The 13,181-nt window shown below is 48.0% G+C and overlaps 2 protein-coding genes across 2 annotated transcripts in view; both read right to left on the bottom strand.

Annotated features, from left to right (window-relative positions):
- Positions 1 to 1,853, bottom strand: LOC121449666 (cytochrome c oxidase subunit 7A1, mitochondrial). The gene is made up of 4 exons (XM_041654278.1): positions 1,479 to 1,853; positions 677 to 763; positions 488 to 572; positions 1 to 119 (listed from the first exon to the last, which is right to left on the bottom strand). The coding sequence occupies exons 1-4, from the start codon at positions 1,491 to 1,493 to the stop codon at positions 64 to 66; spliced, it is 243 nt and encodes an 80-aa protein (XP_041510212.1). The 5' UTR covers positions 1,494 to 1,853; the 3' UTR covers positions 1 to 63.
- Positions 1,854 to 6,908: 5,055 nt separating this feature from the next.
- The window catches only part of Znf567 (zinc finger protein 567), a 39,198-nt gene continuing 32,925 nt past the window's right edge, over positions 6,909 to 13,181 (bottom strand). The window contains exon 8 of the mRNA XM_041654279.1: positions 6,909 to 7,750. Within this exon, the coding sequence (XP_041510213.1) occupies positions 6,968 to 7,750 (783 nt within the window). The 3' untranslated portion in view covers positions 6,909 to 6,967. The remainder of the gene's footprint in view (positions 7,751 to 13,181) is intronic.

Below are 13,181 nucleotides of genomic sequence, written 5' to 3'. Positions count from 1 at the left end.
TGGGGTTCTCAAGAGGCTAGCATGTTTATTGATGTTTGTGCAAGTCCGCCAACATTCTTGGTGTCACTTCTTGTGGGGGAAGGAGGCCCAGCCCAGGCAGTATAAGCAGTAGGCAGTGCCTAGGGAAGGGATGGATATCAAATGAGATCCTAATGCCCATGCACCCTCTCACAGGACCTGTAAAAGCCCCTAGGTTCCCCCAGCCCCTCATGGATCACAGCTCAGTTCAGCTCTGAACTTCCTCCCAAACTGGATTCCTCACGGGGAACTCCCGCCCCCACGCCCCCACCCAGTTTGATATGAACCAGGCCAGGAGCTTATTTGGGGGTGGGTTGGGCAGACCCATCACTAGCTCTGATCCCTTAGGGCAATAGGTGACCCCTTGTTCCTGTCCTCAGACCTTGTCAGCTCAGGACTCCTCCCCTCCTGAAGCACTGACTGACTGGCTAGTCCACAACCCAGGCAACCGGGTGGGCCCTGCACTCACCCCCCAGCGTCAGGGTCATAGTCAGTCTATATAGGATGTTGTCCATTGCTCCGCCCTTCAGGTGTACTGGGAGGTCGTTGTTGGCCTGTGTGAGGGGTGAGGGTGACAACAGGGTGCTGGGTCCTGCACAGACCTCCGTGTGCATGGCACCTCCGCCCCACCGTGGGTCCAGGGACATTGTCCTCCTACCTGGAAGAGTTTCTGCTTCTCTGCCACACGATTTTCTAAGTGGCTCCGGGCAGATGAGCTAAAAGGACGAATCAAAGCCTGGGAGACCTGGAGGGATAGGAGATGGGTGGGTTGGTGGCACCTGGAGAGCTGCCTTCACGTGGTCCTGCGAGAAGGGGTGTAGGAACTATGTCTGGTGAATGTCTGTCTTAGAGGCAAGAGACCAGTCACCAGTGAGAGTGGGGAAGGAATCAGTGGAGGCCTGTAATCCCAGCATTCAAGCAGGAAGATCTGGAGTTTGGGGCCAGCCTGGGCTACTCAGTAAGCATTTTTAAAATGAGGTTAAGGTGTTACACATGTTATCACACTTGGGAGGGGGAGGCGAAAGGATTAGGAGTTCAAAGACTTATTCAGCTGCATATAAAGTTAGAAGCCAGCGTGGGCTATATGATGCCCAGTGTCCAAAAAAAAAGGGGGTGAGGTGGGGGTAAGGGTAGGGAATCCATGCTGAGAGAGTACGGTGTGGAGGTCAGCAGGCTGCCAAGAGGGTCCCCGAGAATTTCCAGGCTGCCCAAGACACCCACACCGGAGCTGGTATTAGGGCTCCGAGGGATGCTAAGAGGGCACTCGGGTAAAGGGAGGTTTAAACCCAGGATTCAGGACCAGGCTACAGGTACAGTCTTGGAAACTCAGGATGTCAGGGAGGGAGTCCCAGACTCCGAGGGGTGCATGTGTTCCCAGACTCCAGATCCTGTCATGTTTAAGGTAGGCATCTGGGTTGTGGGGTTCCCCACCACCCCGACACAGCCCGTGGGGACCTCACCCGCAAGGCCCTCATTTCGTGTCCTCTGCAGCTCAAGTCACCTCTCTCAGCCCAAGGACGTGCAGCACTTTACCCCTGAGGGAATCCCAAGACACGCCTGCTGCGCCGGGCTTGACAGTTGGGGGCGTGGCCAAATCACATTTGTCCAATCAGCTAAGAGGAAAGGTGTTCCAACCTACCAGTCATCATCTGTTTCCGTGTTTGGGGTGATTGCAACAGATTACTTTTCGGCAGAGGTGTCTCAGGGTACGCACCATTCCCCGGCCTCCATCTAGGGCTACCCTGCTGGTATCTGGGAGCCAGTGAGGGCCGAGGTAAATTAACTCCTCATTCTGTCTACACAGTGAGTGATTGCACCTCGTACCTCAGAGCCTTAATTTCCGTAATTTGTTTCCTGAGAGCCAAGTCAGAATCTTCCTCAGTGTCCTGAGGAAATAGGGAGACACCGAGATAAAATTATTTACAAGGCCAGAATTGATTTAAGAAATTAAAAAAAAAAAAGAAAGAAGCCAGGAGTGGTTACTCAGTCCTTTAATTCCAGCGCTCAGGAGACAGAGGAAAGTGGATTTCTGCCATTTTAAAGCAGAGTGGTCTACACCGTGAGTTCCAGGGCTGCATAGAGAGACTCTGTCACACACATTGGGGTGGGAGAGATGGTTCAGTGGTTAGGAGCACTGGCTGCTCTTCCAGAGGACCCCGTTTCCGTTCCCAGCCCCCACACTGCTGCTCACAGCTGTCTGCAGCTGCAGTTCCAGGGGATCTGACACCCATACAGAGACATACATGTAGGCAAAACACCAATACACATAAAAATAAATGATAAAGAATAGCTGGGTGGTGGTGGTGGCACACACTAATACCAGCACTTGGGGTGGTGGTAGTGGGGGAGCAGAGGCAGGCGGATCTCTGTGAGTTCGAGGCCAACCTGGTCTACATAGAGAGTTCCACAGATCTGGCGCCCTACTCTGGTGTGCGGGCATACATGGAGGCAGAATGTTGTATACATAATAAATCTAAAAAAAAGAATAGAGACTCGATAGAAACGCAAGAGCAAACAGGGACAGAGGGGAGGGAAGTGTGGTTCCTCTGTAGCTGAAGTTAGGCTCCTTAGACCTTTCGTATGGGATTCAGCCTGGAGTGAGGTCTAGAGGGCAACCCACTGTTCTGTGATTCTCTAAGACGGGCCATTTGGGTGAGGTGTCAGGGGCCATTGGGAGTTAGGCTTAATTGTAGAACAAGACCATAAGTCACCAGGTCTAACTACTAGAGAATAGGTCATTTCGCTTTAGATTTCTGACCCTTTTGTCTCTATAGTCAGAGGTTTATTGCGGCAATGAAGTGAGCTCAGAGCATAATTCAGCTCGCACAGTTAAGAAAAAAGAAGGGGGGAGGGCTGGAGAGATGGCTCAGCGGTTAAGAGCATTGCCTGCTCTTCCAAAGGTCCTGAGTTCAATTCCCAGCAACCACATGGTGGCTCACAACCATCTGAAATGAGGTCTGGTGACCTCTTCTGGCCTTCAGGTATACATGCAGAAAGAATATTGTATACATAATAAATAAATAAATAAATAAATATTTAAAAAAAAAAAGAAAAAAGAAGGGCTCACCAGCCAGCTCTGTGGGTAGCTGCTCGCTGCCGAAGTCTACAAGGTTGTCCTCCCGTGGCAAACGTGGGCCCTCCCATCATATACACCAGAGCCTTGGCTACAGAAAGTTCCAGGCTGATGTGAGCTACCTGAGACGTCGAAAAGGAAAGCACAGGAGGAGAGAAGAAAGAAGGAACTAGTAATGTGATTTTGAGAAAAATCAAACAGAAGCCACTCTTGCTAGTGGGAAATCTGTTTCTTGTGCAGGACCAATTCTAGCACCTAGCTCTTACTGAGCAAGCGCTCTGCCCAGTCTACACCCTAGCACACACTGAAAAAACTGAAGCCCAAGTCAAATATTTTTGCATTTAGTTCAGTTTCATCTGTGTGCAATCACACATACACAATACCATATGCACATCACATGCACATACCCCTTCCCCACAAATATGCACCTTACCCACACACACATACCCACACACACATACCCACACACACAAATATGCACCTATACGCACATACCCCCACATATAAGTATGCAGCTACACACACACACACACACAGAAATACGCACCCACTCACACACACATGTATCCACCCATGCATGCATACACAGAATGGAAAAATAAAAGTGCTGAGTGGCAAGGGAATGTTTATCTAGAATCCACCAATTAGGGGCTTGAGTTTTGGCTCAGGGGTCCATCTAGCTTAGCTAGATCGTGCAAAGCCTAGCTTGTGCAAAGCCCTGGGTTCAGGCTGAGACAGGATTTCATGCTGGAGGCAACCCTGGACTACACAGGACAGTGTCTCCTTCCTTTGACCATGCAAAACGTCCTAAACGTGAGGCTTTTCCTTTCTCCCATGGCCTCTCTTAACTCATCACAATAGGCATGCAGAAAAAACATCTGTGCACCTAAAGTTAAAAGTAAAAAAAAAAATAAAATAAGCCAGAGATACATAGTGAGATCCTGTCTCAAAAAACACAGAAAAACAAAACAAAATAAAAGAGCAAGCAAGCGAACCAATTGCCGCTGTGGTGGAAGTCTGCCAAAACCTGTGTGGTAGCACTCTTCTGCCATCTCGTGGCTGAAACAAGTCAGCTGCTCTTCAACCTGAACCTCTCCATGTATTGATTCTCTGATTTACTTTCTTAGCCTCACCCCACCCACACCTCTTTTGTCCCCAGACAGGGCCTTGCCACACTGTTCTGGCCTGTCTGGAACCTGTGATCCTCTTGTCTCAACCTTCTGACCACTGCAGTTAGTGGCAGGTCCCACCAAACCATGCTTACAATTGCCGGTTTTAAATCAATGCATCCCTATGGCACTTTAAGCTACCTCATAAATCTTTTGGGAGGCTGAGCATCTTGAGTTCCAGGATAGCCAAGGCTATATAGTGAGACCCTGCCTCAAACAAAACCCATGAATATTCCTGACTGAATGAAGGTACCAGATGAGTAACAGAAAAAACATCTTTGGTCCCGCCTCCAGTTCCTAAAATTCTTTGAACCATCAGAGTGATTGACAGTGTTCTTTATTTGCTAATGGGATGTCGGAGGTCCCCAGGTAGATAGATAGATGGGGCTGGTCACCAGAAAGACCAAGGCATGAAAAAAAAAGGTTGGACATCCATCCTTCCCAATATCCTTGGGCTTCTAGGGATGGGGATGATGGAATCACTTATGGTTGATGATTAAAAATTTATTATTTGGGCTGGAGAGGTGGCTCAGAGGGTAAGAGCACTGACTGCTCTTCCAGAGGTCCCGAGTTCAATTCCCAGCAACCACATGGTGGCTCACAACCATCTGTAATGAGACCTGGTGTCTTCCTTACCAGCAGTACATTGTATGCTTAATAAATAAATAAATCTTAAAAAAAAAAAAAAAAAAAAAAATTTATTATTTAATTAAATAGCCCTTTGGTGGGCTCCAGGATTGTGACCATGTTAAAGCATCATGAAGATGGCAGATGGTTGAGCAGCGGTGGTACACACCTTTAATCCCAGCACTAGGAGGGTAAAGGCAGGGGGACTACAGACTGAGTTCCAGGACAGGCTCCAAAGCTACACAGAGAAATCCTATCCTGAAATGAAAACCCCCCAAAAAACTATTTTAAACACACAAACAAACAAAAAACTAAAAAAATATTCTGTCTACATAAATTGATGAGCACCAAGTACATGCTGGTGCCTGCAGAGCCAGAAGGGGGTGTTGGGTTCCTGTAACTGGAGTTATGGATGGTTGTGAGCCACAATGCTGGGAACCAAACTCAGGTTTTCTGCAAGAGCAATGGACGCTCTTAATGACTGGCCATCGCTTCAGTGCCCACTACCTTTTGGAGACAGGGTTTCACTTCACAGCCTTGGCTGGCCTGGACCAATTTCCTCTGCCTTCAGAGTGCTGGGATTAAAGGCATGTGCCACCACATCTGGCTAAATCTCTAAAATCTTAGCTCCCATTTGTAGGAAATGCCAGAGAGAGATGCATGTTAAATTACAACATGGAGGCCTTCTACAAGGTAAGTGACACTTTCTTAAAAACAAAACAATCAATCAGCTGAACAGCGGTGGTGCACACCTTTAATCCCAGCATTTGGCAGGCAAATCTCTGTGAGTTGGAGGACAGCCTGGTCTACAGAATGAGTTCCAGGGCCGGGCGGTGGTGGCGCACGCCTTTAATCCCAGCACTCGGGAGGCAGAGGCAGGCGGATCTCTGTGAGTTCGAGACCAGCCTGGTCTACAAGAGCTAGTTCCAGGACAGGCTCCAAAACCACAGAGAAACCCTGTCTCGAAAAAACCAAAAAAAAAAAAAAAAAAAAAAAAAAAAGAATGAGTTCCAGGACCACCAGGGCTACACAGAGAAACCCGGTCTCAACCCCCCCCCCCCAAAAAAAACACTAAACAAGCAAACAAACAACAAAACTCCAAAAAACAAAACAACAAAACCAAACAAACAAAAAACCAAACCCCAAGTTAGCTGGCATGGCAGTGCAAGCCTGTAATCCCAGAATTTGGGAGGTGCAGAGAGAAGGATCAGGAGTTCAAAGTCATCTTCAGCTACATAATTTTGATACCAGCCAAGGTTAAATGAGACCCTGTCTCAAAAAACAAAATAAAAAACAAGGAAGTAAAAAGGAGAGACAAAATTGCAAAATTCACTAATCAGTGGGAGCAATGTCAAGGTCTATGCCACACCAACCAAAAGGCACAGTCACCAGTCAGCACACCAAATCAATAATCTAATCAGGATCACAGGCTATTTGGGGTTCTCAGAAAGTGAACATATTTTGGTAGGCAATAAGAGACTTTTCTATGTTTATATGAAGCTATTTTTAGCACAGGTTTGCTGACGCTTAGTAACCAGCGAGCGAGGCGAAGTGAATTCCCATACTCACTGGGTCTGTCTGCTGGCACTGAGTTTTCTGATCCCTTTAACACAAGAGATTAATGAACTTTTTCTGACATTAGTTACACTGGGGGCGATACACCTCTGGCCAGATGTGAACTTTGCGAAAAGGCTTGTCTCTGCAACTGATGTTTAGGACTTTAGGGTAGCCAGTCCTTTTCTGTCCTACCAGCCTGCTCCCAGGTGATACAGAGACTTCTTATTAATTATGAAAGATCGGCCTTTAGTTTAGGCTTGTTCCTAAATAGCTCTTATAAGTTAAACTAACCCATGTATATTAATCTACGTTCTATCACATGGCATTACCTCTCTTCCATTTTGCACCTTCTGCGTCCTCTCTGTCTCCTGGTGTCTCCTGTGTGTCTAGCTTCCTCCTCTTCTCCCTTTCTCTCCCCGGAAATCCCACCCGTACCCCCTGTGTAGCTATTGGTCATTCAGCTTTTTATTGCAACAATCACAGGGATACATCTTCGCAGAGTGCACAAATATCCCAGAACCCTCTAGTCAGTGTGAACTTGTTGGTAGTGGTTGATGAGCTGTGAGCCATGGATAAAGGCCTGCCCACATTCTCTACATTCATAAGGTTTGATACCAGGGTGAATTCGCTGATGTTCGGTCAGCTGTGAGCTGCGAATGAAAGCCATACCACACTCCCTGCATATGTAGGGTTTCTCATAGGTGTGGATCCTCTGGTGGTGAGTCAGCTGGGAAACACGAATGAAGGCTTTCCCACACTCCTTACATTCATAAGGCTTGTCCCCCGTGTGAATTCTCTGGTGTTGAATGAGGTATGAACCCCGACTAAAGGCCTTTCCGCAGTCCTTACATTCAAAGGGTCTGTCAACAGTATGAACGGTCTGATGTCGCTTGAGCTGTGCGTGCTGTCTGAAGGCTTTCCCACATTCCTTACATTCATAAGGTTTTTCCCCAGAATGAATTCTTTGATGGCGAGTGACTTCTGAGCTATAGATAAAACCCTTCCCACAGTCCTTACATTTGTAGGGCTTCTCCCCGGTGTGGATCCGCTGGTGCACGGTGAGCTGCGAGTGCTGTCTGAAGGTCTTTCCACAGTCTCTACACTGATAGGGCCTAGCCCCTGTGTGAGTTCTCCAGTGCACAGTCAGCTGGGAACTACGAAAAAAAGCCTTCCCGCAGTCTTTACAAACATAGGGTTTCTCACCCGTATGGATTCTCTGATGCTCAACGAGGTGTGAGGCTCGCCCAAAAGCTTTCCCACACTCCTTACACTCAAAAGGCTTTTCAGCAGCAGGAGTCTTCTGGTGCTGCATACAGGGTGGGGCCTGGCTAAAGGCTTTCCTGCAGTCACTGAGTTGGAGCGGTTTCTCCTGAGTCCTGCGGCTCTGGTGTAACAGGGCGGCGGATGTGCGTGGCTTGAAAGCAGGCATGCTTCCATAGGGGATTGCCACTGGCTTGAGATGGCACTCCTGGCTCCATGGCTGTCTCTCAAACTGGTCTCTGCATGCCCAGTCCTCTGTGCCATGGGAGTCCTCAAGGCCACAGCTCTGAAAGCTCTTCACTTCCTCCCTTTTAAAGGACTCTATTTCCAAAAGTCCTTGCTGTGGAACTCCATCAGCCCTTGATGCCACGCCTGGAAACCAGAGAAAAAGTACGGAAAGCAGCGGATTTATGGAGGAGCAGGGCAGCTTCTGCCTACATCACCTCAGACAGGCTGCAGGGGCAGGGCAGGAACCCGGCTGCTAGAGGGCAAGCAGCTGGAGCTCTGCCTGAGGAAAACCAAAGTGCGGAAGGCAGACAGAATCTGCAACTCACAGAGAGAGTGCTAGCGCACGCCTTTAGTCCTAGCACTCGGGAGGCAGAGGCAGGTGGATCTCTGTGAGTTCGAGGTCAGCCTGGTCTATAGAGCTAGTTCCAGGACAGCCAGGGCTACACAGAGACACCCTGTCTTGGAGAAAAAAAAGAGGAAGGGGGTGGCTCACTGGTTAAGAGCACTGGCTGGCTGCCTTTCCAAAGGACATGGGTTCAATTCCCAGAACTCTGTAACTCCAGTTCCAAGGGATCAGATGCTCTTTTATAGCCTCCTTTGGGAACCAGGCATGCATATGCTTCAAACATATATGTAGGCAAAACACCCATATACATAAAAATAAGCCGGGCGGTGGTGGTGCACACCTTTAATCCTAACACTCGGGAGGCAGAGGCAAGTGAATCCCTGTGAGTTTGAGGCCAGCCTGGTCTACAAGAGCTAGTTCCAGGACAGCTAGGACTGTTAACACAGGGAAACCCTGTCTTGAAAAACCAAAAAACAACCCAAAAACCAAAAATAAAAACAAGAAAAATACATATACATTAAATATTTTCCCCAATTATAACTGCCTGATTTATCAGCCACAGAAGGCAGAGGCAGTGGAGGAAATACTATCTAATACAGAATGTCTTTACATTTGTACTTGATGTGCACAGCCAGGCCAATGCTGACAGTCCTGCTCTGCTTCCTAACTCAGGCCTTTATTCCACAGCAGGCTTTCAGGGCTTCCTGACAATCACCCCGGCTACAGCTCTCAGTCATGGTACCGTTAGTCCCATGACCTCTCCAGCCAGGTCAGGTCTTACTCACCTGGCTGCCAAGGTCTTGTCATATAATCTGTAACCATCCATGGCTCTTTCCCCTGCTCCAATAAGAGGATGACCTCAGGCTTAGAAAAGACAAGTCCTGTTGATGGGAAGAGAAATGAGACATGATCAGACTGTTTAAACTTCAACTCTGGGGTCTGGAGAGATGGTTCAGTGCTAAGTGTACTGGTTGTTCTTCCAGAGGACCAGGTTCAATCCGATTCCCAGAACCCTTATGGCAGTTCACAGCTGTCTGTAACTCCAGTTCCAAAGGACACAGACATACATGCAGGCAAAACACCAAACACCAATGTACATGAAATCAATAACAACAACAATAACAAATGAACATTAAATTTCAAATTCTGGCCAGGCATGGTGGTGCATGTCTTTAATCCCAGCACCTAGGAGGCAGAGGCAGGCAGATCTCTGTGAATTCAAGGCCAGCCTGCCTACAGAGTGAATTCCAGGACAGTCAGGGCTACACAGAGAACCCCTGTCTTAAAAAAACAAAACAAAACCAAACCAGAAGGAAGGGAAGGTTCCTGTTTCCTAGCACTGAGGTAAACTGCCTGCAGCCCCATTCACCTGATGTTCATCTGACCCTCATCCCTCCCTTTCACTGTGCTTTCTAACAATGTGTAGCTGCCAACTCTCTCACCACGAAGGGGGGGGGGGATACCTTATCTCCCCTATACAAGAGACTTCAAGAGGCCAGCAGGGGCTGCCCTCTCAAACCCCAACTGAAGGTGAGACAGCCAGCTGCCAGTCCAAGTACACCCCAAAGTACAGCTTATTTTAACTGGAAAAATCATGGTTTTGGTCTTTTTCCTTGCTTTAACACAGAGGACCTAGAATTCCTGACCTTCCTCCCTCCGCCTCCAAGTGCTGGGATTATGGTGTGGACCCAAAGAATAGAGACAAAAAAAAAAAATGAAGACTGTTCAAAGGACAGGGAGAAGGAGGCGCCCAGTGGAATGGCTCAGTTGCAGCTTCACAAAGCCCAAAACAATTCTTAGGAAAAATGGAGAACAGACATTGAGTGAGACATTTGAAAGTGGGATGAGAAAGTCAAAAAGAGATGGGCTGAGCCTGGAGCTCAGTGGCAGAAAGTCTCGAATATGTAAAGCACTGGGTTCAAGTCCTAGAATTCAAAAAACAAGTAAATCCCTAGAAATTTCAGACCATTGGTTTTGAATTGGGATTAAAATCCATTAACCCTCCCCCTCCCCTCCACTATGCCAAGTCAGCTCTGTGCCTTGGGGTTGCCTGTCCCTGGCTTTCCCATTATGCTTGGCAGGCCACAGGTCAAGTGCGGTGAAGGTGGGGGATTTCCTAGCGCTCCCTCCCCTCTGACCTGGGAAATACATGGAGTGCTCACTGCTGCTGGCTGAATCTTTCTGTCCCTTTCCTTTACCCCTCGGGCCAGAGGCGCACACGGCAACTCCCACTGTCTCCTTTGGGGTGTCCCCTTTCCTGTGTGGCCTTACCTAGTGAGTGCAGGTGACTGAAGCTCTCCAGAGTCACATCTCTGTACAGGTCCTTCTGGGCAGGGTCCATACACTTCCATTCTTCCTCCGAGAGCTCCACGGCCACATCCCTGAAGGTCACCGTTTCCTGAGACGATAGATAGACTTACATATAACTAATGAATTAGAGACTTTTTTTTTTCTTCTTTTTTTCAATTTTGAGACAGGGTTTACTCTGTGTAGCTCCAGCTGTCCTGGAACTCATTCTGTAGACCAGGCTGGCCTCGAACTCACAGAGATTTGCCTGCCTCTGCCTCCCAAGTGCTGGGACTGAAGGTGTGGGCTACCACAAGCTTATGATAGACATAAGTTTTTGTATATAATTTCTGACAGGATGACATCATGAGTATGGGTGTTTTGTCTGCATGTATGTCTGTGCATCACCTGTGTGCCTGGTGCCTGTGCAAGTCAGAACAGGGCTTCTGATCCCCTGGAACTGTAGTTAGAGGGCTGTGAGCCACCATGTGGGGGCTGGGAAATGAATCCAGATCCTCTGGAAGAGCAGCAGTGCTCTTAAGCACAGAGCCATCTCTCCCCCATGAAATACTTTTCTTAAAAGGGAGTGACATGAAACAGCATAGGAAAAGAAACCGCTGGAGTCACTGGAGATGGTCACCTAATCCTCAGTCCCACTGATATTAAAAGAAAGTAAGCTACTGTCTTCTTCATGAGAATGTATTTCCATCCCTTTGGCACCCTGTGAGAGCTTTGTAAAGAGTGCCAAGAAGAGAGGAGGTAAGGAAGTAGGGAGGCGGGGCCCATCACTTGCTCCCTGAGAGCAGGTCACAGAGGTATTTTGGCATAAGGCACGGAGATGCTCCTATGTTCTCAAGGGTTAGGAGAAATTATGGGGCTGGTGAGATGACTCGGCAGCAAAGGGCACCTGCTGCCAGATCTGGTGATCTGAGTTCAATCCCTGGGAACATGGTGAAGGGAGATAACTGACTCCTTCAAGTTGTCCTCAGACCTCCGAGTTCACAGACACCGGGACACCAACAAAGTAACTAAATATATCCCAGCACTCAGGAGGCAGAGGCAGACATATCTCTGTGAGTTCGAGGCCAGCCTGGTCTAATAGTGAGTTCTAGGCTAGCCAGGACTATACAGTAAGACCAGATCACAAATAAACAAACAAACAAATAAATAAAACGTAAAACAAAAATATTTGAGAGGAAATTTCAACCTACCTGAAGGGCCATCACATTCAGAACTACCTGGCCTACTCTGATTTCTCTTTTTGGATAAGTGAAGAGTCCTAAAAAGGGAATGGAGAGAAGAATAAAGCCCGGATGAGCTAACAGACAAGCTCAGTCCCGGAACTCGGCAGTCTGAGGACTGGGTCACAGCAATAATCTGCAGGCACACACTTGAAGGCATAAGTCACAAACAACCCCACACCAGTTTGGAATTATGATTATTAGAGAGGTTATTTATTTTAAGGGGGAAAAACTTACAGATCACCGTCCCAGACAGCCCTCTGTGCAATCAGGAATGGAGCCTACTTGCAGGAAGCGGAGCCAGAAGCCAGAGCGCAAGCAGAGGGAAGTGGTCGCTTTTTTAAAGGGAGAGAGACCACGCCCCAGTGGGCTGGTATCTCAGCGGCTATTGGCTGAAGGAGCAGAAGGAGCTCCCGCAACACACACCCATCTCCCCCAGGGAAAAGTAAAAGAGAACCAGAAATAAGGGTGGAAATGGGTTCAGACAGGGTGAAGGAAAGGCCAGTGTGTTTTATACCCGTGGGAATAATTAGTAACAGAGGCAATGCTGGGGCAGCATTACAGAGGGTCACAGATGGCTAACCCCCCCCCCCCAAAAAAAAAAACACACAGCGTTCCCAGCTACAGTGGTCAGAGACCCTCACTTGGTACCAGCTTCAGAGTTCCAGGCCTCCAGGGTCAGGAAGGTTAATCCTGGCCTTTGTACTGGCTAGTTTTTAAGTCAACTTGACATAGGCTAGAGTCATCTGAGTGGAGGGAACCTCAAGCAAAAGCCTCCATAAGATTGGGTTTCAGGCAAGCCTTTAGGGTATTTTCTTTTTTTTTTTTTTTAAATTATTTATTTATTATGTATACAATATTCTTCCTGCAAGCCAGAAGAGGGCACCAGACTTCATTACAGATGGTTGTGAGCCACCATGTGGTTGCTGGGAATTGAACTCAGGACCCTTGGAAGAGCAGGCAATGCTCTTAACCACTGAGCCATCTCTCCAGCCCCCAAGGGTATTTTCTTAATTAAGTGATTGATGAGGGCAGGCCCAGCCAATTGTGCTATCCCTGGGCTGATGGTCCTGGTTCTATGAGAAAACAGGTTGAGCAAGCCCACGAGAGAGTCCTGTTTGGTGGGGTTTTCTGTCCCGCCCAGTTCCCCACAGCCAGCAAGTCCCAAAGAAAATCACACAGAGATTTCTAGAAGTTATAAAGCTGATTGGCCCATTAGCTCTAGCCTTTCACTGGCTAACTTTCACATCTTGATTAACCCATTTTTCTGATCTATGTTAGCCATGTGGCTTAGTACCTTTTTTCAGTAGGGCAGCTCACATCCTGCTGCTTCAGTGGTCTAGGCAAGAGTGGGAGGAATCAACTTCCTTCTTCCC

Source organism: Microtus oregoni, unplaced genomic scaffold (genome assembly GCF_018167655.1).
Source record: "Microtus oregoni isolate MIOR12 unplaced genomic scaffold, Mior012 000006F_ref0000085, whole genome shotgun sequence".
Classification (NCBI taxonomy): Eukaryota; Metazoa; Chordata; class Mammalia; order Rodentia; family Cricetidae; genus Microtus; species Microtus oregoni.
The sequence above is the reverse complement of the archived record's forward strand: the minus strand, read 5'-3'. Positions and strand labels throughout refer to the sequence as shown.

Bases quoted from the DNA above. Each gene is read 5' to 3' on its own strand.
- LOC121449666 (XM_041654278.1), bottom strand. The intron at 573-676 runs GTAGGAGGACAA...CCCCTCACACAG, and splicing joins AGAAGCAGAAACTCTTCCAG to GCCAACAACGACCTCCCAGT. The intron at 120-487 runs GTGAGTGCAGGG...TCCCTTCCCTAG, and splicing joins TATGACCCTGACGCTGGGGG to GCACTGCCTACTGCTTATAC.